Below are 25,876 nucleotides of genomic sequence, written 5' to 3' on the forward strand. Positions count from 1 at the left end.
CTTACCTCTTCTTTCTTCTTGCAGCGACGTCCTCTGGTCCTGGCTCTTCCTCGCCTTCAGCGTTCTCTGCTTCCAGCGTGATGGTTTCAAATCCCACGCTTGCGTAGTAGTGCTTCCCTCCGGAGCGCTACTGCGCGGGCTTCGGCGCTCAGGATACTCAGTTCCCCTTACAACTTCACAAGCGTACTGTGCATGCGCAGTACGCTCGCGAACTGCCATTGCTAAAAATGGCGCCGAATCCTGCACAGTACTGCTCCGGAGGGAAGCACTAACTACACAGACGCGGGATTTGAAGCCATCACGCCAGAAGAAGAGGACACTGAAGGCGTGGAAGAGCCAGGACCAGAGGGCGTCTCTGCAAGAAGAAAGAAGAGGTAGGCGTGCCAGAAGATGACGTTGGATTGTGCACAACCGCCCACTGTGCACGTTCAGGTATGATTTACATATATGTTTTTATAGTTTTATTTTAAAATGGGACGGGGGTTTAAAATAAGATTAGCAGTGCCTGAATAGCCTTTTTAAAGGCTATTCACACATAAGTGGGGCTCATATAGCAAAATTTTGCTGATAGAGCCCCTTTAAAAAAGGATCTTTCACCATATCTACCAACTCCATCTCTTTGCACCTTCTAATATGCATGGCTATGCTGTTTAGTTTTCTGGCCCCTGCTATCCTGAGCAATCAGTGCTGTTAGTTCTGGTGCCGGATATGCTTAGGTTTACAACTGTCAAGTGGGTGGTCTCAGGCAAGAGCAGACAAGGGAGTCCGATTCAGAGCTCTCTGACACTGTTCAGTCAGATGTATGGAAATAAAAAGGGACAACACCGAGCAGCACCTTATGTAAGTTCTTAACAAACAAATGTAACTTTGTAATACATTCAGCATCACACTCACCTTTGGGGTTGTGAGTGAGTCACAACACCCTGAAGAGCCAGTAATAGAGTGCTGGGTAGTTCAAGCCGCAGAGTTCCAAACGTCCAAAGATGTAAGACAGGAATAGGAACAAGAACCACTTCATGGATGAAGTAAAAAAAAAAAAAAATCTGCGCTCAGCCCAGGAAGTGTTTAGTTGATTTATTGGTACCACAAACTCAACTGAGTCTTACACTCCTTTTTCGAGTACATGACATGGCAGGTGTCATAAAACAGTGCTGTCCCTCTAGCTTTATATAGGGAATAAGCTGGAGGAACAGCACTGTTTTATGACACCTGCCATTTCATGCACTTGAAAAAGGAGTAAGAGACTCCAAAATGCGTTGTGTTTGTGGTTTCAATAAAGGATAATCTACTAAGCATTTCCTGGGCTGAGAGCGGATTTTTTTTTTACTTCATCCACTAAGTGGTCCCTAATCTTATTACTGTTCAATCAGAGGCGGGTAGTATCACAGCTCAGAATCACATCTCCTTATGTGCTCTGGCCCACCCATGACCTCTCATCTAGATATCAGGCACTGGTACCATCTGCACTGGGAACTAGAGAACAAATTCCAACTGTGTCAGAATCAGTGGAGTGAAATACACTAAACTAGAAATCAATGCTTAAAGTTAGTTTGACATGCACTTTAGTTCAGTGTTTAGGATTTTCTACATGTTACCAAAACAATATTGTAGTAATCCCGCAGAGATCAGAAAGTTTCTTACTGACATCTCCTATTTTCGGCTCAATGTTCCTTAAATTGTCAGAAAACGATGTTTAATTTAAAATATGATTTTATGTTTAAAAACATGGTATACTTATGTTACTTGGTTTCTGAAGTCTTTCACTTTATACTGTGGCCCCCAAGCCCCACAAAAGGCTGACCCTTTCCTTTTCTGTAGAGATCTCTTTTCAGCAGTCTTCTCATCACATGAAAAGTAACATCAATATTACGAAACTGAGGGCTGATAACTTGTCACTGTGATTTTGACTTATCTGGCAGCTCACCCTTCCTGAACTATAACCCTCGCTCATATTATGCTGACAAATCTTCCTCCCAACTGCCACCAAAAATATAATTAAAATCTAAAACAATAAAACAGAAAAATCTATTAAAACGTATAATCCAGATGTAATGTGAACTGCTCCTTAGCATGAACATCATTAGATAGAGCTTTTAGCTTGCAGCTTCTGGCTTGTTTTCTCATTTCATACATTTGACATAATTGCAAGCTACGTCTTTTTCTGTTCTGTGTTACTGTCAGGGCTAAACGTAAACCCATCGCTGTTAGAAGTGTTGTCCATGTCTGTTTTATCTGGTGCCAGGTGACTGATGCTTTCATGTGTGAGAGTTTTCAAAGATAAGCTTGGCAATATGTATTTTAGATGACATCCATTTCTGATATTTTTATTGCAGTTATGATCCGCGCGCACATTTTACCTTGTAAATGTTTTAGAGTCTTCTGTAAGTGTTGCCACGTTAGATGTAGAACATGATTTCTCTTTGACTTTCCATTGATTTTCTATTTTTACTGGATGTGTGTTTTCTGGGGTCTATTTTCACCGTGCTTTATGACCTCTATGAAGTTTTCCTTTCCACCACAATCCTTTTACACTAATTAAAAGCATTGTTCATATCCGTCCTCAAATCCATTTTTGCAGACTCTGTGGGGAACAACTGCTCTATTTTCCTATGCTTGTTGGACTTCTGAAAATAATTGTGAGAGTTGAATTAAAATTGGTGGGCTCGGAGCTGAAAGCATTATTTTTATCCCGGTCTGCTGCTTTTACATTATTCATCTATGGGTCCGTTCTTTCTAATTTACTTTGTTTGTCCCATTGACTTCTGCTCTGCTTCAAAACCGCAGCTGTTCACAATATTTGGCAAAGCGGTTACAGTCAAAAATAACTCCCCTCCACTGGGTAGCATGCGATTGATCTGCAGCAGACCTATGGCGCTATTGTCAAAATACGTTTCTAATGAAATCTTTTCAAAAAGGGGGGACGGCATCGAACAATCTGGAATCACTGAGTAAGCTTCGTAGAGATGAGGGATCAGGATCAAGTGTTATCGGTGCTGTCTTCAAGTAGCGCAGCACTGATGGTCTGTGACTGATTGTGGGATTTACCACAAAGAATAAGCAAGAACTTGTTAGTTTTATTTTTATAGATCACAGGTTTTCTTAAAGAGCAAGTCTAGTCAGAATGATCTTCTCACATGTGATAGATAAAAATGAGAACACAAATAGACTATGAGGAGGTTAAAGGGGATGTATCGGCTATACGTTATTATTAATTACTAATTTAAACCAGATATTAACATACACTTATTGACAAAATATATACATGCACCATGGGTTGTTGGAATAGAAAAAATATATGTGTTAATGTAATGATGATGTACAATTAGAGTGAAAGTATATATTTATTGGGGAAAGCTGTACAGTTTAAAAGTAGACCCTAATACCTTGTTGGGCTGCCAGGATGTTGGGTGTAGTGATACCAAATTTCTTTGTGCTAAGTGCCTGGAAATGGTCTATGCATAGAAAAGGGTGTGTAAATAACTGGGCAAAATGTCAGTGACTTTATAGTAGACATATGTCTAGCAGTCAACAAGGTACTACCCAAAAGTAGTCTCTGAGAGCGTTTCTATAGTGCAGTTAAGGAAATGCTTTTACGCTCTCTTTTCCCTCTCTTATAGTCCGTATTTTTCGGACTAAGACGCACTTTTTTCCCCCGAAATTTGGAGGGGGAAAGAAGGGTGCATCTTATAGTCCGAATGTGGCCGCCCGGCATCCGCTGTAATAGAGAGGCGGATGCCGGCGAGGGATAGACGCCGGCACAGGTGCCGGGGCCTGAGACATCGCTACGCTCCTCTGCCCTGCATGAAGCCAGCAGCAGGAGGGGGGAATAAAATAGTTAAAAAAAAAAAAGCTTTAAAAATATAGAATAAAAAAATGAAATAAGTAAAAGTTCTAAATCACCTCCTTTCCCTAGAATATATATAACAGTAGAAAATCATATGTCAAACACATACACATTAGGTATCCTGTGTCCGAAAATGTCCGGTCTACTAATAGTTTTCCTGTACGGTGAACGTCAAAATCACAAGTGCTAAACCGCCGGGTTTTTTTCCAATAAAAGGTGATCTAAGCAATAGATATTCCCCAAAATGGTATAACTAAAAAGTATATCTGGCCCCCCCCAACAAAAAAAACACTCTATGCGTCCCCGTACAGCTGCAGGGTCACCTGTCAATGTGGCCTTGCGGCTGTTGCAAAACTACAACTCTGCTTCAATGTCTAATGAGACTTTTTACTTCATTTATCTACCTGAGAAAAAAAAAATTCATTCTGATTTTTGAAGCAATCCAACATTTCTGTATGGGTGCCTTATTTTTTCTGTCAATGAGTGTATATTCTTTTGTTTTATTTGTATTTATTTCCTTGTTGTTGCATATGCCTTTCAGAGTTGTGCCCTTACAGCAGCCATGTGTACCATATGAACCTGTTGTCTTCTATTGGACTGACCTACACATACTCTATAACTTTTGTTTACGGCATTGTGGAGGGTGTAATTTATGCCAATTTTTAATTATGTGATACTGTATTGTCCATATAGTGGTGTTATGAAAGCTGGGTAGTGTTTTTTTTTCCCTAATAGTTGGTGACATTGAAAATTAAATCAAACATTCATAGAAATATGTTTAAAGGGATTCTACCATTGAAATGAATTTTTTTGGCAATCACACGTCGGAATAGCCTTTAGGAAGGCTATTCGTGTCCTACCTTTAGATGTGGTCTCCGCTGCGCCGTTTCTTAGAAATTCATTTTTTTTACTGGTATGTAAATTAGTTATCTCGCAGCGATGGGGGCGAGCCCCAGCACTGAAAATGCGATGGGGCGTCCCCACTGCTGCTCGAAAACACACTCCAGCAATGCCTCTATCTTCGGCTGGATCCTCTCCTTCTTTCGTCGTGTTACTTTGCGTCACCTCTGACTCCTGCGCAGTTGGCTTTGCATCAGCAAGAGCCGAGTGCGCATGCCGGCCAGCGGCCATTTTTGGGAGGCCGCTCTTGCTCTTATAGTTCAGTACAAGCCATTCGTGGCGAAACGCGCGTCGGGCGTTCCGTTTTTTGTGATAGGCATATTGTTATATTTGTCATCTGCATGTCTTTTTATATATATGTACTATTTTTGCCCTTATTCACTGGGGTTTACTTGTTTCCTTTCATGCTCATTCTAATGTGTAGGTAACACCATTACTTATTGCACTTTCATGCATCCAGATTTTTTGGTGGTGCTCTTAGATCACATTTATATATATATTTTATATAACTTGCCATGTATTTCGCACTTACATATGGAACTTTACTAATTATTTATTATGATCTCCACATACCGTTTTACTGGTTCTATTGGTCCTCCTTATGTGTATTGTTCGTTATTGTATTTATTCAGTCCGTCTTGGAAGTTTTTTTAAACAGAGTCTAATAAATATTACAATTTTTATGGTGATTCTGTCTATGGACAATTTCTTTCATTTGTCATTGTGAATTCACTTTGTTTGTAAGCCTTTTTCATTTTTTGTCTTTGCTGATATATGGGGCTCTGTAACCTGCTTCCGTTAACTTTTTGTATGAGATCCAACATCTCTCTCCAAATTCCTACAGGAGACTAGGTGATATATAAGCTGTGCATTAGAGATTTCGTTGGCATGTGATGAGCCTTTTTTATTCTATAGGAAAATTACTTTGGAGAGGATGACATGTACACTGACTTTGAAGAGGTCATATCTAGTCCTGTGTTATCTATGTCCACATCCTCCAGCTCTGGCTGGACTGCAGTAGGTATGGAGAATGACAAGAGAGACCACGAACAGACCAGTAAAAACATCCATCCATTGACGCTGAGACCATGGGATATCACCGTACTCGTCAATGTGTACAAAGTTCATGCCAAACTTCCAGTGGTAAGAGTTTATTCAGTTACTTTAGTAAATTGGAGAAATAGAAGGTGGAAATTATTACTTTAATACTTTATGGTCCTTATAGTTAACCTCCAGGTACGTTTAATATGTCTTTTGGGAAAACAGCTTGTTTCCAGTGTACCCTATCAGTATTATATTGTTGTTGTTTCAACTCCGTCATATACAATTTCTTTCATATGGCACTGTAAAACAACCCGGATTTCTCATAATGCCTTGCTGATAATACTCCTTATGGAGGTAAAACTGGTAGGCATATACGTAGTTCCCTTTGCTCTTTTTATTTATTGGCACCATGTTTGATAATTACCACCCTTGAAGGTTAAAGTAAGTCATAATGAATCCCTATATGCTTCATATCAGACACGGGAGAACACATGCTGGGCAGATTAGTTCACAAGGCAGCTTGGCAATGCCTGGCAAGGATGGTACACATGTACTAGGTCAAGGTAGTTGTGACCTAAATCAAAATCACGATTAAGGCTGAGGCCCCACGTTGTAGAGAAGCTGGGGTTTTTTGTTGCAGATTTTTCTGCGGATTTTTTCAGCCGAAGCTGGGAGTGGATTGAGCAGAAGGGAGAAGTATAAGAGCTTCCTATATATTTCACATTCCTTTTCTAGACATTCTTGGCTTTGTCTCAAAAAAGCCACAGCAAAATCTTCAACAAAAAAGCTGGTTTTCTGCAACGTAGGGTCTTATCCTAAAGGGGTTTTCCCAATATACAATATTTTTTTTAAACTTGAACAACCATACAGCTAAACCATCTGTACTGTACCTGTGACTTCACCCACCTCCTATGTGCCCTCTCTTTTAAGATCTGCAACCCAATAGCACCATTACGTTTTCAGCTTGGAATGATCAGAGTGGGTAGTCCTTACTATGGAACATGTGACACCTTGGTTTGTGTGCTTTCTAAATGTCGCTCTGAGCATTATTCGTATAGAAATCATTCATGAACTGCACATGTTCCGTCTGTTAGGATCGCTCATACCGTATTTTACGGACTATAAGGCGCACTGGACTATAAGCTGCATTGCCCATGAGCGTCTTATAGTCCGTCTCGGTTCATATATAAGGCGCACCGGACTATAAGCCGCAGTCCGGTGCGCATTATATGTTCTTGAAAGCGGCGGCAGGCAGACTTTGCCAGCGGCCGCTTAACCCCCCGCGTGCCAGCCGCTTCTATTGGAAGCGCTCGGCAGGCGAGGAGGGGCTCTATCAGCAAAATCATGCTGATAGAGCCCAACCGTAATGTTGTGAAACTTACCGAGCGGTGCAAGATGGGCGGGCATTCAGGCCTCCTCTTCCTCCGATGTTCCGTCCTCCTCCTCCGCCGCTCGCTGATAATGGCCTGGGCGCATGCGCAGTAGTAGAAGCATTATGATATTGCGCATGCGCCCCGGCCATTATCAGCGAGCGCCGGAGAAGGACGGAACATCGGAGGAAGAGGAGGCCTGAATGCCCGCCCGCCCGCCCTGCACCGCTCGGTAAGTTTCACGTTCTGTTTCAGCGTGACAGCAGGGCTGCCGGACACTTCCTATTCATTTCTATGGGAGCCGGCATGCGAGCGCTCCCCATAGAAATGAATGGACTGCTTTTTTCCATTCATATTGCGCTCGCATGCCGGCTCCCATAGAAATGAATGGGAAGTGTCTGTCCATTCATTTCTATGGGGAGCGCTCGCATGCTGGCTCCCATAGAAATGAATAGGAAGTGTCCGGCAGCCCTGCTGTAACGCCGGCGTGTACTGCTGTGATACACGCCGGCGTTCCGTACTGTGAATGCACCCTTACGGTGCCTTTTATGTATGTATGGAAGCGGCACGCAGACTTTGCAGCCGCTTCCATCCATATATAAGCCGCACCGGACTATAAGCCGCACTTATGATTTCTGAGGAAATCGTAGGTTTTTATGTGCGCCTTATAGTCCGGAAAATACGGTACTTAGTTATGTAGCCCTGATCTAATAAGTAAAGTGAAAGAAACAAACTGGGCATGCTCGTCCTGAATGAAGTTGAACTATAGTACATATCCGTTGACAACAGTGCTTAAATAGTGGTAGGGATAGGGGGTTTTCAATGGGCTTTTTCTAGTGATGTACAGTATACACTTTTGCTAATCGCTTTCAATAAGTGACATATATATTGTATCTGTATTCTGATTGTTATTATTGGAATACCCCTTTAATGGAGCATTTTACCTTAATTATGATTATTTTAGGACACCCCCTCTTCACATGCCACACCCCCTATTTATATTCCACGACTTGCCGCTGAATATAGCCTTTGGTTGTGCACATATTAGCAGTGATGGCTGGATAGTGTACAGTTAGTGACATAGCCTTTGTGTGAGAGGATGGCATGGTAGTAAAATAATTAGAAATAATTAGTTAGAGCAAGTTCACATCCATTAATTGAGCAGCCTTTTAATCAGCCTTACACATTATTTGTTTCTACTTTATTGTTGTACGCTGATGCCTACTAATATAGGTTAGTAATGTAAAGATGTGCTTGTGTAATAAATGTCGCCTTTCTTTAATGATCTGACATATAATGTGTCTTTGTTTTATTCACAGCACTGTAGTAGCGACGGGCCAGATTGTCCAACTAGTTTTCTTGAGAGACTCTGCTTTGAGATGAAGAAAACGTACAGAGAAACATTACTTCAGCTTGTCCTGTCCCCTGTGTATATATTTGTGAATGACAACTACCAGGTATATTCAGATTATTTGGAATCACTCTACCTATAAATATGCCTATAAATATGTCTTTTAGGCCATTTTTTGTTTGCCCATTTTTTCTTCCTATATTCAATGTATGATCTTTACACCACACCATATTTTCTTTTTGGTTACCTGGTTTTGTATGGAATTTCTTTGTCGCTCTTGAGTGTATAAAAATCCATCCAGTCTTTGTTCAGAGACTCAGTCCTCCTGCACACATAACTTTTTCGCCGAGCCCTTTCAGTTAAAAATAGCGGACAACCGACAGACCCATTCTAGTCATTTGGGTTCATTGGTCTCTGTGTTTTGTGTGTATATTGTTCTGTACAAGTTTTTTTTTTTTTTTAAATTTTCCATTGACAGTGAGATAAGAGGTGTAAAAAGGGCTGTACTTTATAACAACATTAGGGGGGCATTCACACTACGTAACGCCAGCGTGTATCACAGCCGTACACGCCGGCGTTACAGCAGGGCTGACGAACACTTCCCATTCATTTCTATGGGAGCCAGCATACGAGCGCTCCCCATAGAAATGAATGGGCTGCTTCTTTCACTGCGAGCAGTCCCATTGAAGTGAATGGGAAGTGCCGGCGTATACGGCAAGCTCTGCTCATGTCGAGCCGTACACGCCGGCACTTCCCATTCACTTCAATGGGACTGCTCGCAGTGAAAGAAGCAGCCCATTCATTTCTATGGGGAGCACTCGCATGCCGGCTCCCATAGAAATGAATGGGAAGTGTTCGACAGCCCTGCTGTAACATCGGCATGTACGGCTGTGATACACGCTGGCGTTACGTAGTGTGAATGCTCCCTTAATTGTCACCCATCATCTGAATCAGTTACCCCTGGCAAGTCCATTGTCAGACTATAAAAATGTCTTTTATTGAGCTACAAACTGTCATAAAACAGGCTGTGTCTGGGGCTGCTGAAGGAATACAGTAAAGCCATAGTCATGAGTCGTCAGTGGTAAAATAGGGAGGGCCGCCTCATGGCATAAACCAGGGCACCATTTTTTTTTTAAAAAACTTATTGTATTATTTCAATAGCGCCAATAATGTACTCACCTATACAGGCTGACCTCCGCTGCACCCATGTCATAACATAGCGTCCTGTCATTCTTCAGCGTCTGGTACAATTTGCCCTGGAGATGGCAGTGGAGTCAGTCCTGACAGGAACATATACAGTAGATGTGAGTAAGTTAAAATAGGTAGTGGCCTAAGGCTCTGGATTTTCACAATATAACTGTGTACAGGATTTCCCTAGAAACCGATCAGTTAAAGAGTTGCTAAGGGGAATGTTACAGCCTGTTTTCTATTACAAATGAAGTTCGATAGGATAATCTATTACAAAAATGGTCACCACGCACCTCCTGACACAATACTAAAAAAATAAAATAAAATTGAGAGTTGTAGTTTAAGATCGTCAAAATTTTGAGTCTATACAATTTCTAATATTGTGTCTGATTTCCACATGATGTCTTTGGATTTTCTTTTTTTATGACTGCAGATATGAGGTCATTTGAAGGTAAATAGGGATATGTGATAGCGAAGACTTTGATGTTTGTTTTTTGAAAACTTCTTTGATATATGAAATATCTAGCTGGAAATGACAGTACCAGCAGGACTAAAACCAGCCTCCTGTATAGTCATTTTATGCAATCTCAAATTTCATTCCATATTGAGTTTCAATTTCTATGTTTGTAAAAGATTTCTTCTTCAGTTTCTTCTGTGATATCTTTCTTTGTTAGGAGAGTGAGTCATTGTTTGCAAATCACCTTTTTAGAATATAGGAATTACGTTGAAAAATACTTATTACGCAGTGTGAATGTAGATAAAGGACATTACCACGGTCAGATATGTTCAGGTCATTTACAGCATTGTGCAATGAGTTGACACAGGAGGAAAGTGATAGTCTTGGAAACAAGGCAATTAGTGCCTATCTAAAGCTTTCTGAAGAGGAGATAGAAAAATGTAGCAAAACGTCAGGGGACTTGTGGGGAAGTAATTACTGGACTTGTTGTGAGAGTAGTGTTTTTATTAGGCTGCTTCCTAAATGGGGCAGCTGAGAAGCCATGAAATCCTCTGGTACCACCAAACTGGCCCTAAGTTCATGCGGTTTTTTTTTTTCTCCTGCGCGTGGTAGTTTAAAGGCACATGATAAAAAATAGTACAGCACCACATACAGTGGAACAAATAGACTAAAATATCGAGATAAATGTTATTGTTTGTTTAATAAAAAGTTGTATAAATTTTCAATGTACTTTCTGCATCATTTCTCACAGTTTTCTAGATCTCTGTTTGCTGGATGAAATTCTGACCATGGTCATGTGATGAGCACACAGGTACCGCTCATAACAGTCACAGCACAGTAATAAGACATCTGCCTGGTAGTGAGCTGTGCACCTGTGTGCATATCACATGACCATGGACCGTTTATCACATGACCATGGACCGTATATCACATGACCATTGACCGTATACCACATGACCATGGACCGCATATCACATGAACATGGACCGTATACCACATGACCATGGACCGTATATCACATGACCATGGACTGTATACCACATGACCATGGACTGTATATCACATGACCATGGACCACATATCACATGACCATGGACCGTATACCACATGACCATGGACTGTATATCACATGACCATGGTTAAAATTTTATCCACTAGAAATAACAGAATTGAGGAATTGATACAAAAAGTATATTGGGAAATTGTATAACTTTTTATTATACAAACAGTAACATTTCTCTCTAAATATTGGTCTGAATGTGGCCAACCCCTTCAAGTTTAAAGACTAGATGTTTTTGGGTTTTTTTTAAAAAAAAAAAAAAAAAAAAAAAAGTGGTAAATTAGCCTGTCATTCTCTGTGTGTGAAGAAAAACAATGGATTCAAAGCAATCTATAGGAAAATTACCCCCTGTACCTTAAAGAGGTATTAAAAGGGGAAAAAAGTATAGGGGTGTTCCAGCCTTAAATTGAGTTTTCATACTGATGACCTATCCGTTGGGTAGGTCACTAGTATGTGGTCTATAGGGGCCAAATACCCAAACCATGCACAAATCGGCGATTCTAGCAACCTTTACGGGTCTGAAGTTACAGCACTGTAACCTATTTAAAGGGTTATTCCCACAACAACAATTACCTATATTTATGTATATTTAATATGAAAGTAAGTTTTAAAATACCTATTCAAAGCAATTAGCAAAAGTGTGTGCGTCACTAGAAAAAACCCACTGAAATCCCACTGTTGAGCCCACTATTTCAGCATGGTTGTTAAAGGATACAATCTGTAGTCCATCTTCATTCAGGATGAGTATGCCCATTTTTTTATTTTTATTTTTTTTTTACTTTCCTATAGTTGCTTATTAGATCAGGGCTACAGTAGCACATTTATATGGTGTCAGTAAACCAGAGGTTTTTATTTAATGTATTAGATACCATTTCTTCTCAAAGGGGAGAATAAAAATGTATTTTTATTTATTCTTTATTCTTCTTTATTCCAACCATTGGGGACAATTTGACACATAGTGGAGGTTAGCTGATTCTCATCGAAATCCTAGGGTTCAACCAACATGTGTTAGATCACTGTAAAGGTTTACATGCAGAGTCATTTATGATGCCGTTTGAATGAATTAGGACATTGCTTGCCTTTCTTTTCACTGTTTTATTTGCACTACTTTTGAGTGCTGTATATCTTACTAGTTTTCTTTGTTTGTAGAGGCCAGCAGTGGATGGTATGCTTCGAGAAGGACACATAAGCCTTTCTGGATTACAGTTACGTGCACATGCAATGTTCTCTGCAGAAGGTCTACCCTTAGGTACCGATACTCTGGAATACGCATGGCTGATTGATGTGCAGGCTGGGGCTCTAAATGCGATGATCACCACACCTCAAGTAAGTAAACTAGTCTCATAATTTAAAGGAACACTTACTAAATGATGAAATCACAGCAATTGCTCACTTGAATATGGTTTTTTAACTCTAACATATCCGACAGATAAGTGGTAGATTTTAAAGACATTCTATTGTTAGATTTAGGTAAATTTGTCTAACGACATTTTGGAATAGCTTTGAGAAAGGCTATTCTGTCCCCATCTTTCTTTAGCTTTTATCCGACGCCACTTTTGCAATACAGACTTTATTCTTATATGCTAATTCTGGGGTTTTTCTCCCAGTGCTCCGAGCACAGCAGTGTCATATCCAGTATCCCGCCTACTCTGGCCGCTACACGCCCCTTCATGTGCAGATATTCTCCTCTTCTTATTCTTCGCTGCATTAGCAGCAGCACTTCTCACTACAGCGTATGCGCTTCCTATGCAGCAAAGAATAGGAAGAGAAGGATATCTACATATGAAGGGAAGTGTAGCGGCCAGAGGAGAAAACGCCCCTCTGTGCTCCGTGCACAGAATTATCATATTACAATAATAACGATGGACAAAAGCTATAGAAAGGTAGGGATAGAATAATCTTTCTAAAAGCTATTGCAACATGTCGCGAAGTAAATTTGCCTAAATCTAATGATAGAATCCCTTTAAATTGGTGGGTACCTCTGCAAAGTCCCCCACTAATTATTAGAGCAGGCCAAATGTGTGTTACTACATCATAAAGATCTATTGGATATAAAGTAACAGTGAACGCACACACTCAGCTGTATTCTCAGTGCCCCATAAAATTGTATATAAGGTCAGCTCGTAAGTTTGGGCTAAAATACAAAATCTGCTAAACACAGCTGACTGGTAAGGAAGGATGGCTGCGTTTATAGCCTTGTACAGATTTAGGCTGTACAGATGTTGCAACCATTGAATGAACATCTGTTGCACTATTTTTACTCTATAGTGCATTATGAAACATTGCATAGTTTGCAGTACATGCAGTACAAACCTCTTTTAAAGAACTGCTACATGTGCGCTTCCGGAAAGCAGGTCTATTATTTTAGTTTGCTGCTGAATTTAAAAAGAGCCTGTCAAAATGCAGCCCAGTCTACCAGCATCATGTTATAGGACATGAGGAGCTGAGCAGGTTTTGGTAACTCAGTGACTGACTTCTTCCTTGTATGAGGGTTCATATGCAGGGATAGCTGTCAATCATGAAGTAGGACTGCCCATGTAACTCCTGAGCTCAGAATGAGCAGAGGTTTAAGTGAATACATGACAGGTTGTACTGGAATTTTTCTATCCAAACTCCATATCAGTCTTCATATTTATAACATGTTGCCCATAGACTGCACTGCATTTTCTTGTTTCCTTTAAAAGAGGTGTTCCTGTAACAAGAAGTTATACCATTGGATACAGGGTAAGTGTTAGATTATTCTTGCTCATAGCAACCAACCACAGCACAACTTTATATATATTGAGAGTCTGAGGAAGCTCCTCACGATCGAAAATGTTTACATATTACTCTACAATGTAGGGCTCATTCACACGGGCACTGAGGGGGCGGATTATGGCGTGGAATGCATGTCATAATCCGCCCCCTGACAATGGTGGTCTATGGAGACCGCTAGCGTTCGTTTTTCCGCTAGTAGTTTTTTGCCGATAGCGGAAAAAAGAAGCGACATGACCTTTCTTGAGGCAGATTCCGCCTCAGGAAATCAATACTAGTGAATGGAAGGCAAAAACCGTCTCAAAAAACCGCCAGGTGGTTTATCAAGGTCCATTCACTGTGCTGGAGGGAAAAACCGCCTGCCGTTTTTTGAGGCAGTTTTTGGTAAAAAAAAAAAAAAAAAAAAACGCTTCAAAACACGCCTCAGTGTCCAAAAACTGCTCCGGACCAAAATACGCCACACTGTATTCACGTGTGAACTAACCCTTATTGATATCTCACAACACTTGAAACGTGCAACAGCATTGTTTGGATGTGATCACCTTCATCTAGCTTATATACCGAATTGATGATTAATAAAAATCTACAGTAGAACACTCCACTTTGAGTGGGAAGTCTCTTGCTTATTGACTATTACCCTTAGGGTCACACTCGTGAGCATCCTGTCCAGCATAGAGTTTGTGCTTTGAGACGTGCCATATACTTTGCACACAGCTCTTTTGTATGCGCTGTTATGGCTCTTCCCTTACTGATGGAATATTGAATTTTTGAAGCAGACATTCAGCTTTTAAATTGTGCTGCAAAATATCCCAGCTGTGTACCTTTTCCACAAATTGGCTGAAAGAAGATGAAAATTGATTAAAAGTATGTGGGAAGGGAAATGTAACCTACTTTTCTTATTTATCAGAAAGTGCTGGGCTGCAGGTGACCATAGAACATTAGGAACCAAAGGATGTTGACAGAAAAGAGTAATAAAATACATTTCCTATTAATAAACAGGGATAAATATAACTCCATTTGTCAAAATGCAAAGCCCTCGATCATGAATGTCAGAACGTATGAGCGGGCATATTGTGCCTAGTTCTAAAACATAATAGCGTGGTTAAACCAGGGGGTAGAATGTATAGCTGTAAGGATAAATCTGCTTTTAATTGCAAGCTGTGCCAGTATGTTCCTATTGTAATATAGTTATTACTGTTTATACTGCTCTTGTCTGCACTATATAAGTAACCTGCTGTCTTGCAGCTGGCCGGCCTGCTGGACTGGGGGCAGACCTTTGTGTTCCATGTTGTATGCAATGAGTTCCAGCTGGAGAGGCCAAAGTCTGTTGTGATATGCCAGCATGGTATTGATCGAAGGTTTTGTGATGCAAAGGTTAGTATTGTTTTAAATTTACAGCTTTTTTCAGGAAGATATAGACAGATTTATAGCTTTTTATTTCCCCTTAAGTTTACAGAAAGTTGTATACCAGAACTTGTGCGTGTAACATTTCCTGATCTTAAAAAAGTTATCCACTTTTTCGAAATTGATAACTTGTCCTTAAGCGAGGTCATCAGTTTTAGACCAGCAGGGGTACGACTGTCAGGACCTAGCAGATCTCCTACTTCCCAGAATACGTCGCTGCCAATATTGTTTGTATGCTGGGTGTTGCGCTGATCACTCAGAATACTTGTGGTAACAGCAGTTATGGTGTCCCATTGGGATAACGCTGCAGTACCCAAAACGATCACTATAAAATGTATAGTAATAGTATAGTATGAGGCTCACCTTGTAAACAGTAACTTCTCGCTTAAGTAAACAGCCAATCTGTAGGGGTCCCAACAGTGGAACCCCCACTGATCTCAAACTGATGATAAGGATAAATCTTCAATTTTTAAAGGATGAACAACCTCTTCAAAAGAAGACTTGTCATGGGATATGTGTATGCATTTTATTAAAAGAAAAAAATCTGTTGCCCTCCAAAAACGAAATCTGAAAATTAAACTTCCCATCATACCAAACCTCATACTGTGTTAATCTGCAGGATCTTTTTAGTTGTTAGGGCGTAGCTCTGTGCCCTTTTAGCTCTGATTCACTCAGTGCAATGGCAGGTACTCTTTAAAGGGGTTATGTGGGGAGGAAACATTTTCTACAGTGTATATACTGCATCAGATAGGTTGGCTTACTAATATGGATTCTGGTCCCCTGGTATGCTAATTTGGATCTTTTCACAATGCTGATGGAGGACTGAAAGTCTTCAGTTTCAACTTACTTTGCTGACGAAGGGGTTGGTCACATGCCAAAGCATAGGAGCGAGCATCTCCAGAGCCGACTGAAATAGAAGAGTACCAGCATATACATTACTAAGCTGATCCTCCCGCTGCGCAATCTACATGCAATTTGTTTTTCCTCCACATAACCCCTTAACGTAGTTTTAGTCTTGCTGAGTTTTGATATTTGCCTTTTAAATGTTGTCACTTGTGATGACAATAAGATAAGCAATAAGTTGGCACACTTCTCTGCAGTTAGGTATTCTACATTTATTTTATTCATTTATACACATACTTTGCTATGCAGGACATATTGCCATCACTCACATTGGTCCCCGTCCCCATTTAGGCTCACAATCTAAATTGCAAATCAAATAGATTTCGATGTATGGGCTGAAACCAGAGTGCCCAGACAAGCTCACACAGATATGAGAAGAACATACAGATGCATTGTATCCAGTGCCCACCAAGTGTTGTACACCAATCCTATTCTAAGTGATAGGATCTAGGGGTCCTGATATCAGCCATCTTAAAAATAAGTACAGCCTGATAGCAGGAAAAGCAAGTAGAATGCTGGGGTGTATAGCTAGAGGTCCAACCAGTAGAAAGAGAGAAGATGTGCTCTCACTATATAGAAAGCTGGTAAGACCATATCTGAAATACTGTGTTCAGTTCTGCAGACTCTCATCTAAATAAAGAGATAAAACAGAGCAGGTGCCAAGGTGGGCTGCAAAAATGGTGGCGGGTCTGAAGCATAAAATGTATCAAGAGAGGCTTAAAGAGGACCTTTCACCATCTCCACCAATTTAAGCTCTTAACATCTGTTAATAGGCTTTACTGATTCTAGCACAGTTATAATTTCTTATTTAGCCTCCACCACTCCTGAGCAACAAGAACAGTTAGTTTTGGTGCCTGGTTTTCAATTTAGACTTTCCTGTCAGACAGGCGCTGTCAGGAAGGAGCAGAAAAGGAGTGTGAGGCACCAAATTTGACAGCATTGATTGTTCGGTAATGGAGAGGGCTAGAGAAAAATATTCCAATTGTGCCACAGTCAATAAAGAGCTAGACTTGATGGAAGTGGTGGAAGGACCTCTTTAAAGCACTTAATCCTCATAACCGTGTTCAGAAAATATTGTTTCACTAAAAAAAAAATAGTTGAGGCTTGGATATATGTCCAGCTGGGAAATCTAAAATAAGTGAAGCTAAGCATGCCTAGGAGAAACACATGTATTTTTAAGATAAAAATGGTAATAATATAAGGGTATTCTAGATGGACCATGTGGTCTTTTTTGGCCTTTATTCTTATAGGTTTCTTTATAGGTTTATTCTTAAAGGTCATGGAGCAGTTTAAAGAGGACCTTTCACCGATTTGTGCACAGGCAGTTCCATATACTGCTGGAAAGCCGACAGTGCGCTGAATTCAGGCTTTCCCAATCTGTGCCCTGGGTAAAGCGCTATCGGTACCGTAGCGCTTTACAGTCAGAAGGGCGTTCCTGACAGTCAGTCAGGTACGTCCTTCTCCACAGCAGCGCCTATAGCGCTGTGCTGTGTGAGTGGGGAGGAACGCCCCCTCCCCACTCACACTGTACAGCGCGATAGGTGCTGCTGTGGAGAAGGACGTACCTGACTGACTGTCAGGAACGCCCTTCTGACTGTAAAGCAGTACGGTACCGGGACCGATAGCGCTTTACCCGGGGCACAGATTGGGAAAGCCTGAATTCAGCGCACTGTCGGCTTTCCAGTAGTATATGGAACTGCCTGTGCACAAATCGGTGAATGGGCCTCTTTAATTGTTAATGTTGATAGTGAGATCATCTGTGCGCATAATCCCATCCTGAATTGGACAGCCTCATGATGGCCATATAAAATCTAATATGTATGACCAGCTGTATCCCGTTCTTTTGGCTTGGATCCACCAAGTCTCAGTTTTTTTCCTGTTTATTTCTGAAGTTGAAACGCACAGCATATTATGCTTTTCTGGCCATTAAAAACAATGGAATCCTGACTGATGTGAACAGAGGCAGAATGTTTCAAAGCCAGTCCTCTAACCATTGCTTCTTTACTTCATTTCCAAAGCTGAGCTGTTATCCAGGTCCTTGCCTTCCAGCAGATGACTTGAAGTATAGAATGACTCGTCTCTCAGCAGATGGTGCTGATATTTACATTGTCGAGCATGGCTGTGCTACAAATATTAAAGTAAGTTTTGTGCACGTGTATTTGACATTGGACCATATTTCATACATCCTAGTAGGGGACAGGGTTAGTATACACGGGGGTCTCCCACTTAGCACCCTCCACTATTAACCAGGCACAAGAAGAGCAAATAAAGGAATGCTTCTGCTTTGCAGTACTTGGCATGGTCGTGTTTGTGTTTAGTTTATTTAACATTTGATTGATTTCCTACAACTGTTTGTGTTTTTTTTATACAGATGGGTGCTATCCGACTTGCAAATTGTAACCTCCACAACCAGGCTGTAGGTGAAGGTATTAGTGCAGCTATTCAGGATCTACAGCTGAGGCAGTACATTGAACAGCTGGACAGTAGCAGGTTGGGACTCCAGCCTGCAGTTTTACGCAGAGCCTATTGGCTGGAAACGGGCTCTGTGGTGTTAGGGCTCATCACAGCAGACATAGCCCTAGCTGCTGATCATTCTTCCAAACATGAGGTCCAAAGGCACTTTTTGGAAACTCATGACAACAGGACAAAAAGGTAAGTCAAAACGAACATTTCTTGGTGTTTGTGTAAAGTGGTCATTCTAAGTCTATTTGAGATATGAAATAGGAGTACCGTATATACTTGAGTATAAGCCGACCCGAATGTAAGCCAAGGTCCCTAATTTTACCACAAAAAACTGGGTAACTTATTGACTCGAGTATAAGCCGAGGGGGGGAAAATCCACCATTGCAGATAAAAAGTCTGGTCATGTGCATTACAGTTTAGTAACTCCATGTGCCTCATAGTAATAGCAGTTAACCCCATCATGTCACTCACATTAACCCCCTGTGTGCCTCACATAAGAATTACTGATATGTGGGACACATGGAGGTAATAATTGGGTATCTTCATAATTAAGGTCCTTTATTAGTACCCCCATGTGTCTCTCATATTAGTAAACCTTATATGGGGCACACATGGTTTAATATGAGGGACATGATGGGGTTAACTGCTATTAATGTGAGGTACATGGAGTTACTGAAACTAAATTAATAACCCCAAATGCCTGACATTAATAGGAATAGTAAGCCCAGCAGGTACTTGTGTGTTTTAGTTTCACTTTACTGTAGCTTCCTCTCCTCAATACAGGGCAGCAGCAGGGGCCTCCCAGGCTTTCATCTCTCCACGGAGCACAGAGACCTGCAACGATCTGCATAAATGAAACAAATGGGAAGGTCCTTTAGTGCTAGAGAAGGGGGAGTGTGTCCTATATCATTACTTTAGCACTAAAGGACCTCCACCTTAGTTTAATTTGTGCAGGTCCTTGTAGGTCCCTGTGCTCCGTGGCTCCTGACTCGAGTATAAGCCGAGGGGAGCTTTTTCAGCATAAAAACTGTGCTGAAAAAGTCAGCTTATACTCAAGTATATACGGTAAGTATATAATTTAGATTGTGTGTTTTAGAGCATTGGCTTAACATGGCATAAACAGTTTAGTTACAAATCGATTGATTATTATATTCAGGAGCATTGGTATTCTGCTTAGCAAAAGTTAGGTTCCAGTCTAATAAAAAAAATACTTTAATACAAAAACTGCCCATATTCTACTATCTTTCCTGAATGAGGCAAATTAACATTCAGTAGGTATATACTGTAGCTTAACAATCATATGTAATAGTCACAGTGCAGAAGAAAGAGTGAAATTAGGTCCGTGTTACCTGTCAGGTCCATATACTACTAACTTCCACAAACAAGTTAAAGGGCTGTCCATTGGTGAAGACCAGTGTTAAACCAGACAATTAAAAAATGAATAGGTAATGGAAGCTGACAGATACAGACAAGGTACTTTAATATTTACAAACTGATTTATCTCATTGAGGCACCCCCTTTTCCTATACTACATTATAGAAAGGGCAGTCACCTTAGCTTGCCATACACATTAGGTTTTAGACTGCTGAAGTTGTAGATTTTGACATGTATGCTGATGGTTGGTTGCGCATAGACTTACAGACCTGTGGGCGTTTTTTGCATGGTGAGCATGTGTTTGTACTAGCAACACACCCACAGAGTGACCATCAGGCTCCGTTCTCGTAACGCGCCGCTCATTTAGACATGTATACACGTGTTAGAGCGTGGCACTTCAAAACAGATCCCATTGAAATCAATGGGTTACAAAGCCTCCCATTTATTTCAATGTGTAGCGCGCATAAGCAGGCACCCATTGAAATCAATGGGATCTGTTTTGAAGCGTCTCGCTCTGACACGTGTATACGTGTCTAAATGAGCGGCACGTTACTCTTGGGAACGGAGCCTCATTCCAGTTTTCAGCACTTCATTAGCATTGAACCACTTTCATCTGTTAATTTTCCAATCGTCTGGGGTAGTCATACACTCTTTGGAAGATTCATAGTCACCAAATGAACAATCAATTACAATTTGTTTCAGACAAGCGATGGCAGTCTTGAATCCAATGTATATGGCCAGCTTTACTGTTTCCCTCTTGGTGACCTATCCTTAATGGAGATACAGTAAAAAGAAGCTATTGTTCCTGGGATGTTACTAGTAAAGCCAAACATTTACAATTTCATTAGAACTTAATTTTAAGGCTTTTACTTTCACTCACAAATACATATTTGTCTCAATTATAGGTTGTGGTTCTTATGGCCTGATGACACTGTAAAGAACAAGAGGAGTAGAAATAAATGTGGATGCCTGGGAGGATGCAGGTTTTTTGGTGGCACAACAACAGGACTTGATTTTTTCAGACTGGAAGAGCTGACTCCATCAAGTAGCTCTGCATTTTCTAACACTAGTTCTGAGTCTGATATGTTCTATGGGCAGTCCTTACTGCAACCTAGTGAATGGATAATTACTAAAGAAATCCCGAAAGCTGGGGAAGGTGGGCATATCCTTACATATATCTTCCCGATTTTGTATTTATATAAAAAAAGAGAATAACAATCAGTGTTTGTCCTTTTAGCTAAGACTAACGGCTGTAGAAGAAAGGAATGGGACTCGAGATCCGTGGTAATAGAGATTGAAAGAAAAGCGCAGCATTTAAGCTTACAAGTCCCACTACGTTCTCATAGCTCTTCATCTTCAGAAGAAAATAGCAGCTGTAGTGCAGCTCTTCCCTTGTTAGCTGGTGAAAAAGACAGTCCGTCTTCTGTTACAGAGGAAAGCCTAGGACAAGTCGACTATCCTCCCAGAGCAAAATCACAAGAGTCCAATGGAAGGTGACTTTTCCTCTTTTGTCATATTCATAGTTTGAATTTATTGTATTGAATCATTTATAGGGGTTTATACAATCAATGTGTGTTTATTTAATTCATCCTACAGTTGGCAAAATCTTTTCTTGAGCAGTTCTGAGCAATGTGCTATAAAGTTGGATGTATTTCTCCCAGATCCTTAAGTCTTAAGTAGAATCCTAAGCATATGACATGCTAAGCAACATAGTCCATTCAGACAGCTGAGCGACCGGGAAGCCGGCAATCGGATTTTACTAATCTGGTATCATTAGCATAGGCCATCAGTAGTCTGATTTTGGAAATCCTTTTGAACGCTCGGTCCTCCTGCACCCAAACTTACTGCATCTTAGAAACTTATGATGATAGAAGTTTGGGTTATTTGCTCCATGGTTGGGATGGAATTTGCAGCTGTGTTATGGTCCAGAAAATCATTCAGATTTTACCAATGCACGCAATGACAATGCAGCACAGATGTGGTGTGAATCTAGCTTAAGGGAGCCTTCACATGGAGTTACGCTGCGCTCATTCTGATCGTAAAAACACATTCAGAATGAGCCCGTAAAAAGCAGCTCCCATTGACTTGAATGGGAGCCGGCATATGTGCGCTCCCCATTGAAATCAATGGGAGGCTTTTTTCCGTATAGCTTTCAATGTGATACGCGTGTAATACATTGAAAGCAATAGGGATAAAAGCCTCCCATTGATTTCAATTGGGAGCGCACGTATGCCCCTCCCAATTCAAGTCAATGGGAGCTGCTTTTTACGCGCTCATTCTGAATGTGTTTTTACGATCAGAATGAACGCAGCGTAACTCCGTGTGAAGGCTCCCTAATACTATTTATTGTGTTTCTGAACCTAGTCTATAGCTAGCAACATTTTCAGCCATTACCAAATTGTGTGCGTGTTCCATAACTTTGTGTCAGACAGTAAAGTATTGCTTTCATATTTCAGATTAAGGGGTTTCAGTGGACTTTAACATTTATGGGCTTTTGTAGCAAAAAGGTTAAAAGTCCTTAATACTTTTGTAAATCTGTGCTGTAATGTATTTATTTCTTTGGTTTCAGTGTTCCTGTTGAAGCTTCTGGAAGTAGTCCTGTTTCTCCAAACTCTCAGGATAGATCTGTAGTTCACTCTCCTCTCCGATCTCCTTTGAAACGCCAGGCATCTGTATGTTCAACTAGACTTGGCAGCACAAAGAGTTTGTCTGCTGCTTTTTATGGGGACAAAGCTCCTGGACCTGTTGGAGTTCAGTTTAGCAGTGATGTTTCACGTAGTGATGAAAATGTTCTGGATTCGCCAAAACAGAGGAGAAGTTTTGGTTCCTTTCCTTACACTCCATCAGCAGATTCCAACTCATTTCATCAATACCGTTCAATGGATTCTAGCATGTCCATGGCAGACAGTGAAGCTTACTTTTCTGCTGCTGAGGAGTTTGAACCTATAAGCAGTGATGAAGGCCCAGGTACATATCCTGGGAGAAAAAGGCGGAAAAGACAGACTCAAAATATAGACTACAGCCGGGGTTCAATTTACCACAGTGTAGAAGGTCCTTTAACTGGATCTGTCCAAGGAGAAGACAGGATGGATGCACGAACATTGCCAATCCGAACTCATGCTTCTCAGGCTTCATTTGTCTCTGCTTTAGGAGGAGAAGAGGAGCCTTTGGAGCATATTTATCCAATGGAAGCTGAGAAACCCACAGAGAATGAACAAACCACTCAGCAGCCTGTAATGTCTTGTTACCAGAACTATCTGAGCCAATTTCAGGTGTTTAACTGGTCTGTAAAACACCCCACAAATAAAAGGACTTCAAAGTCTTCTTTGCATCGACCCTTAGATTTGGATACACCCACTAGTGAAGAAAGTTCCATGTCTTATGAACAACTCTGTGTCCCAACTTTTAAGGTAGGTGTAAAACAGGTGTTAAAAATCTTTAGTCATTTTTCTTGCAGTTTTTTTTCCAAAAATTTCCATTAGGCCTGAGCAGTAAATTGAATATAGGAGCCCCATGGTTCTGTTTTTGGTCAGACAAAGAAAGGAGTTAGTATGGTTGACTTATGTCCAAGAAGTTTAATATTTTTCATTGTCATCTGACCTCATATTTCTCAGCTTTGAGACACAGATATTACCCTGCAATATGTATTTGTGTGTGCTTACTTTCTCGGTTAAATTGCAGAACAGCTGATCTGCTAGATCAGGCCCAGTCACTTGTAAGAATTTTTAAGGTGTAGTTTAAGTGATAGTGTTTCCTGTAAAATATAGTGTGTGTGTGTGGGGTGGTGGTGGGGGGTCATTTTCAGGTTTTTAGCTTTGTAAAAGGTACATTTAATAATATTCCATACACAGTGAGTCAAGAGAGAAGGAGGAACCCAATATGGGAAAGCTTTAGTTATAATTATTGTGACCACTAGGTGGCATCACACAGCGTTACGGTCTGCTGCTGCATCTTTTTTATACAACCACATTAGCCAATCAGGCTAACTACCACAAAAATTATAAAAAATTTTTTTAAAAATGTATAAATTTATTGAAAAATATATTAATAAATATTTCACATAATTTCAAAGGTTAATGGTGCAACCACAATAATGCAATAAAACACATACTGATAGGCTTCAGTAAGAAAAAATATGCTTTGCAATGAGTCAATGTAGTATTTTAAATGAAAGAGGAGCACTCCAAGAGTTAAAGTGGAAAACAGTTAACATGCTTTATATATATCAATGCATGGAGAGACCTCAGATGACTAACAATTGTTACTGACAACCAACATATCACTCAGTATTGCAGACACAGAGAAAAGCATATGGAATAGTTGAATATTACCTGTATGTATCTTATGCATTAATACGCGCCCCGACGCGCGTTTCACCACACACAGTGGCTTCGTCAGGGGGAAAGACTATGCATCTTTTCTATGACTCCTCCATATTCACTAGGGAATGGGAAATGGCATGACTGAAGTAAATAATTACTCTCTACATTTCCATAAGCATCAATGCAATTTTCTCTAAAATGAAGCATCTAAGCCTTTTTTTTTTTTTTTGCTGAACTTCATTTGCCGTGTGAGTTCCCAAACACTCAGTCTCAGTATATGGAGGATGTATGTAGATTGCAAGTCGTCTTGTAACTTACGTGCATTCTCCATAGATTGCCCTGTACTGTATAGCTTGGTGTCATCTACAGAAATAGATACAGTGTTATTAATCCTATCTGTATTATTAATAAATAAGATAAATAACAGCAGACCCAGCACTGAACCATGGGGTACACGACTTACAACAGAGGACCAGTCTGTTATGTTGGGGGGTCTAAAGAGTATGTCAAAAAGTATTTTATCAGTGGTCACATCCTTATGCAATTCCACCTTCAAGAATCCCACATTCTCACAATCGTCGCCCACATTTGCCTCTTTCACACTCACTTTCATGCCACTTCTTACATACATACACAATCCACCTCCCTTCCTTATAGTACTGCCTTTCTGAAAGAGTGTAAAACCCTGAATATTAACAGTCCAATCATGTGAGGAATCCAGCCACGTCTCAGCCACAATAACTACATCAATGTGCTCCTCCGAGACTAGGGCCTCAAGGTTCCCCCATTTGCCTGCTAGAATCCTGACATTTGTGAACATACACTTTAACTTGCCATCCAAGTTCACACATTCATTTTCAGAAATGTGCGTTTTTTGTTTTTTTTTTAAGTTTTATGACCAGATTTGGTAGTAATAAATGGATATAATATATATAATGGATCAACTATTCTAACCCCCTCCCCCATCCACAACTAATTTCTCCGCCAACCCTATGGTCTATTCCCTCTCTGACTTATCTACCCCTATATCTGCCTGGTCTTCCCCACCCCCACTGCCAGAATTCTCTCCCCAGCACAGCAGTCAGATTCAGTAAACTCCTGTAATTCACGGAAAAGCCAGTGATTGACTTTGTATACGAATATATATGCAACAAACAATGCATCTAATTATTCATACAATAATTATATAATATTATGTAAAATGTATTAGCATTTTATGTTGTATCATCTGCACAGTTTATTACTTGGTTGAGCCCTTCTTTTTACATAAAGGAACTGCAGTTCTTCAGTGACATTTTTTGATTATCATCATAATGCATACTGAACTCTATTCTCTCACAGCATGCACATCTCTTCCTAAAAGCATATCTGCCTTGTCAACTATAGTTATGTGATTTGTCATATAGATTTTTGATTTATTCTGTAACTCCTTTTTTTATGTG

The 25,876-nt window shown here is 40.5% G+C and overlaps 1 protein-coding gene across 9 annotated transcripts in view; it reads left to right on the forward strand.

Annotated features, from left to right (window-relative positions):
• BLTP1 (bridge-like lipid transfer protein family member 1) overlaps positions 1-25,876 on the forward strand; it is a 204,638-nt gene that overhangs the window by 70,480 nt on the left and 108,282 nt on the right. For all 9 annotated transcript variants that reach the window (XM_075287049.1, XM_075286973.1, XM_075286984.1 and 6 more), the window contains exons 20-28: positions 5,660-5,887; positions 8,478-8,615; positions 12,364-12,540; positions 15,214-15,342; positions 18,294-18,413; positions 18,647-18,927; positions 21,018-21,268; positions 21,350-21,605; positions 22,682-23,522. In XM_075287049.1, coding sequence (XP_075143150.1) covers positions 5,660-5,887; positions 8,478-8,615; positions 12,364-12,540; positions 15,214-15,342; positions 18,294-18,413; positions 18,647-18,927; positions 21,018-21,268; positions 21,350-21,605; positions 22,682-23,522 — 2,421 coding nt within the window. The remainder of the gene's footprint in view (positions 1-5,659; positions 5,888-8,477; positions 8,616-12,363; positions 12,541-15,213; positions 15,343-18,293; positions 18,414-18,646; positions 18,928-21,017; positions 21,269-21,349; positions 21,606-22,681; positions 23,523-25,876) is intronic.

The sequence above is a fragment of the Leptodactylus fuscus genome, chromosome 1 (assembly GCF_031893055.1).
Source record: "Leptodactylus fuscus isolate aLepFus1 chromosome 1, aLepFus1.hap2, whole genome shotgun sequence".
Taxonomy (NCBI): domain Eukaryota; kingdom Metazoa; phylum Chordata; class Amphibia; order Anura; family Leptodactylidae; genus Leptodactylus; species Leptodactylus fuscus.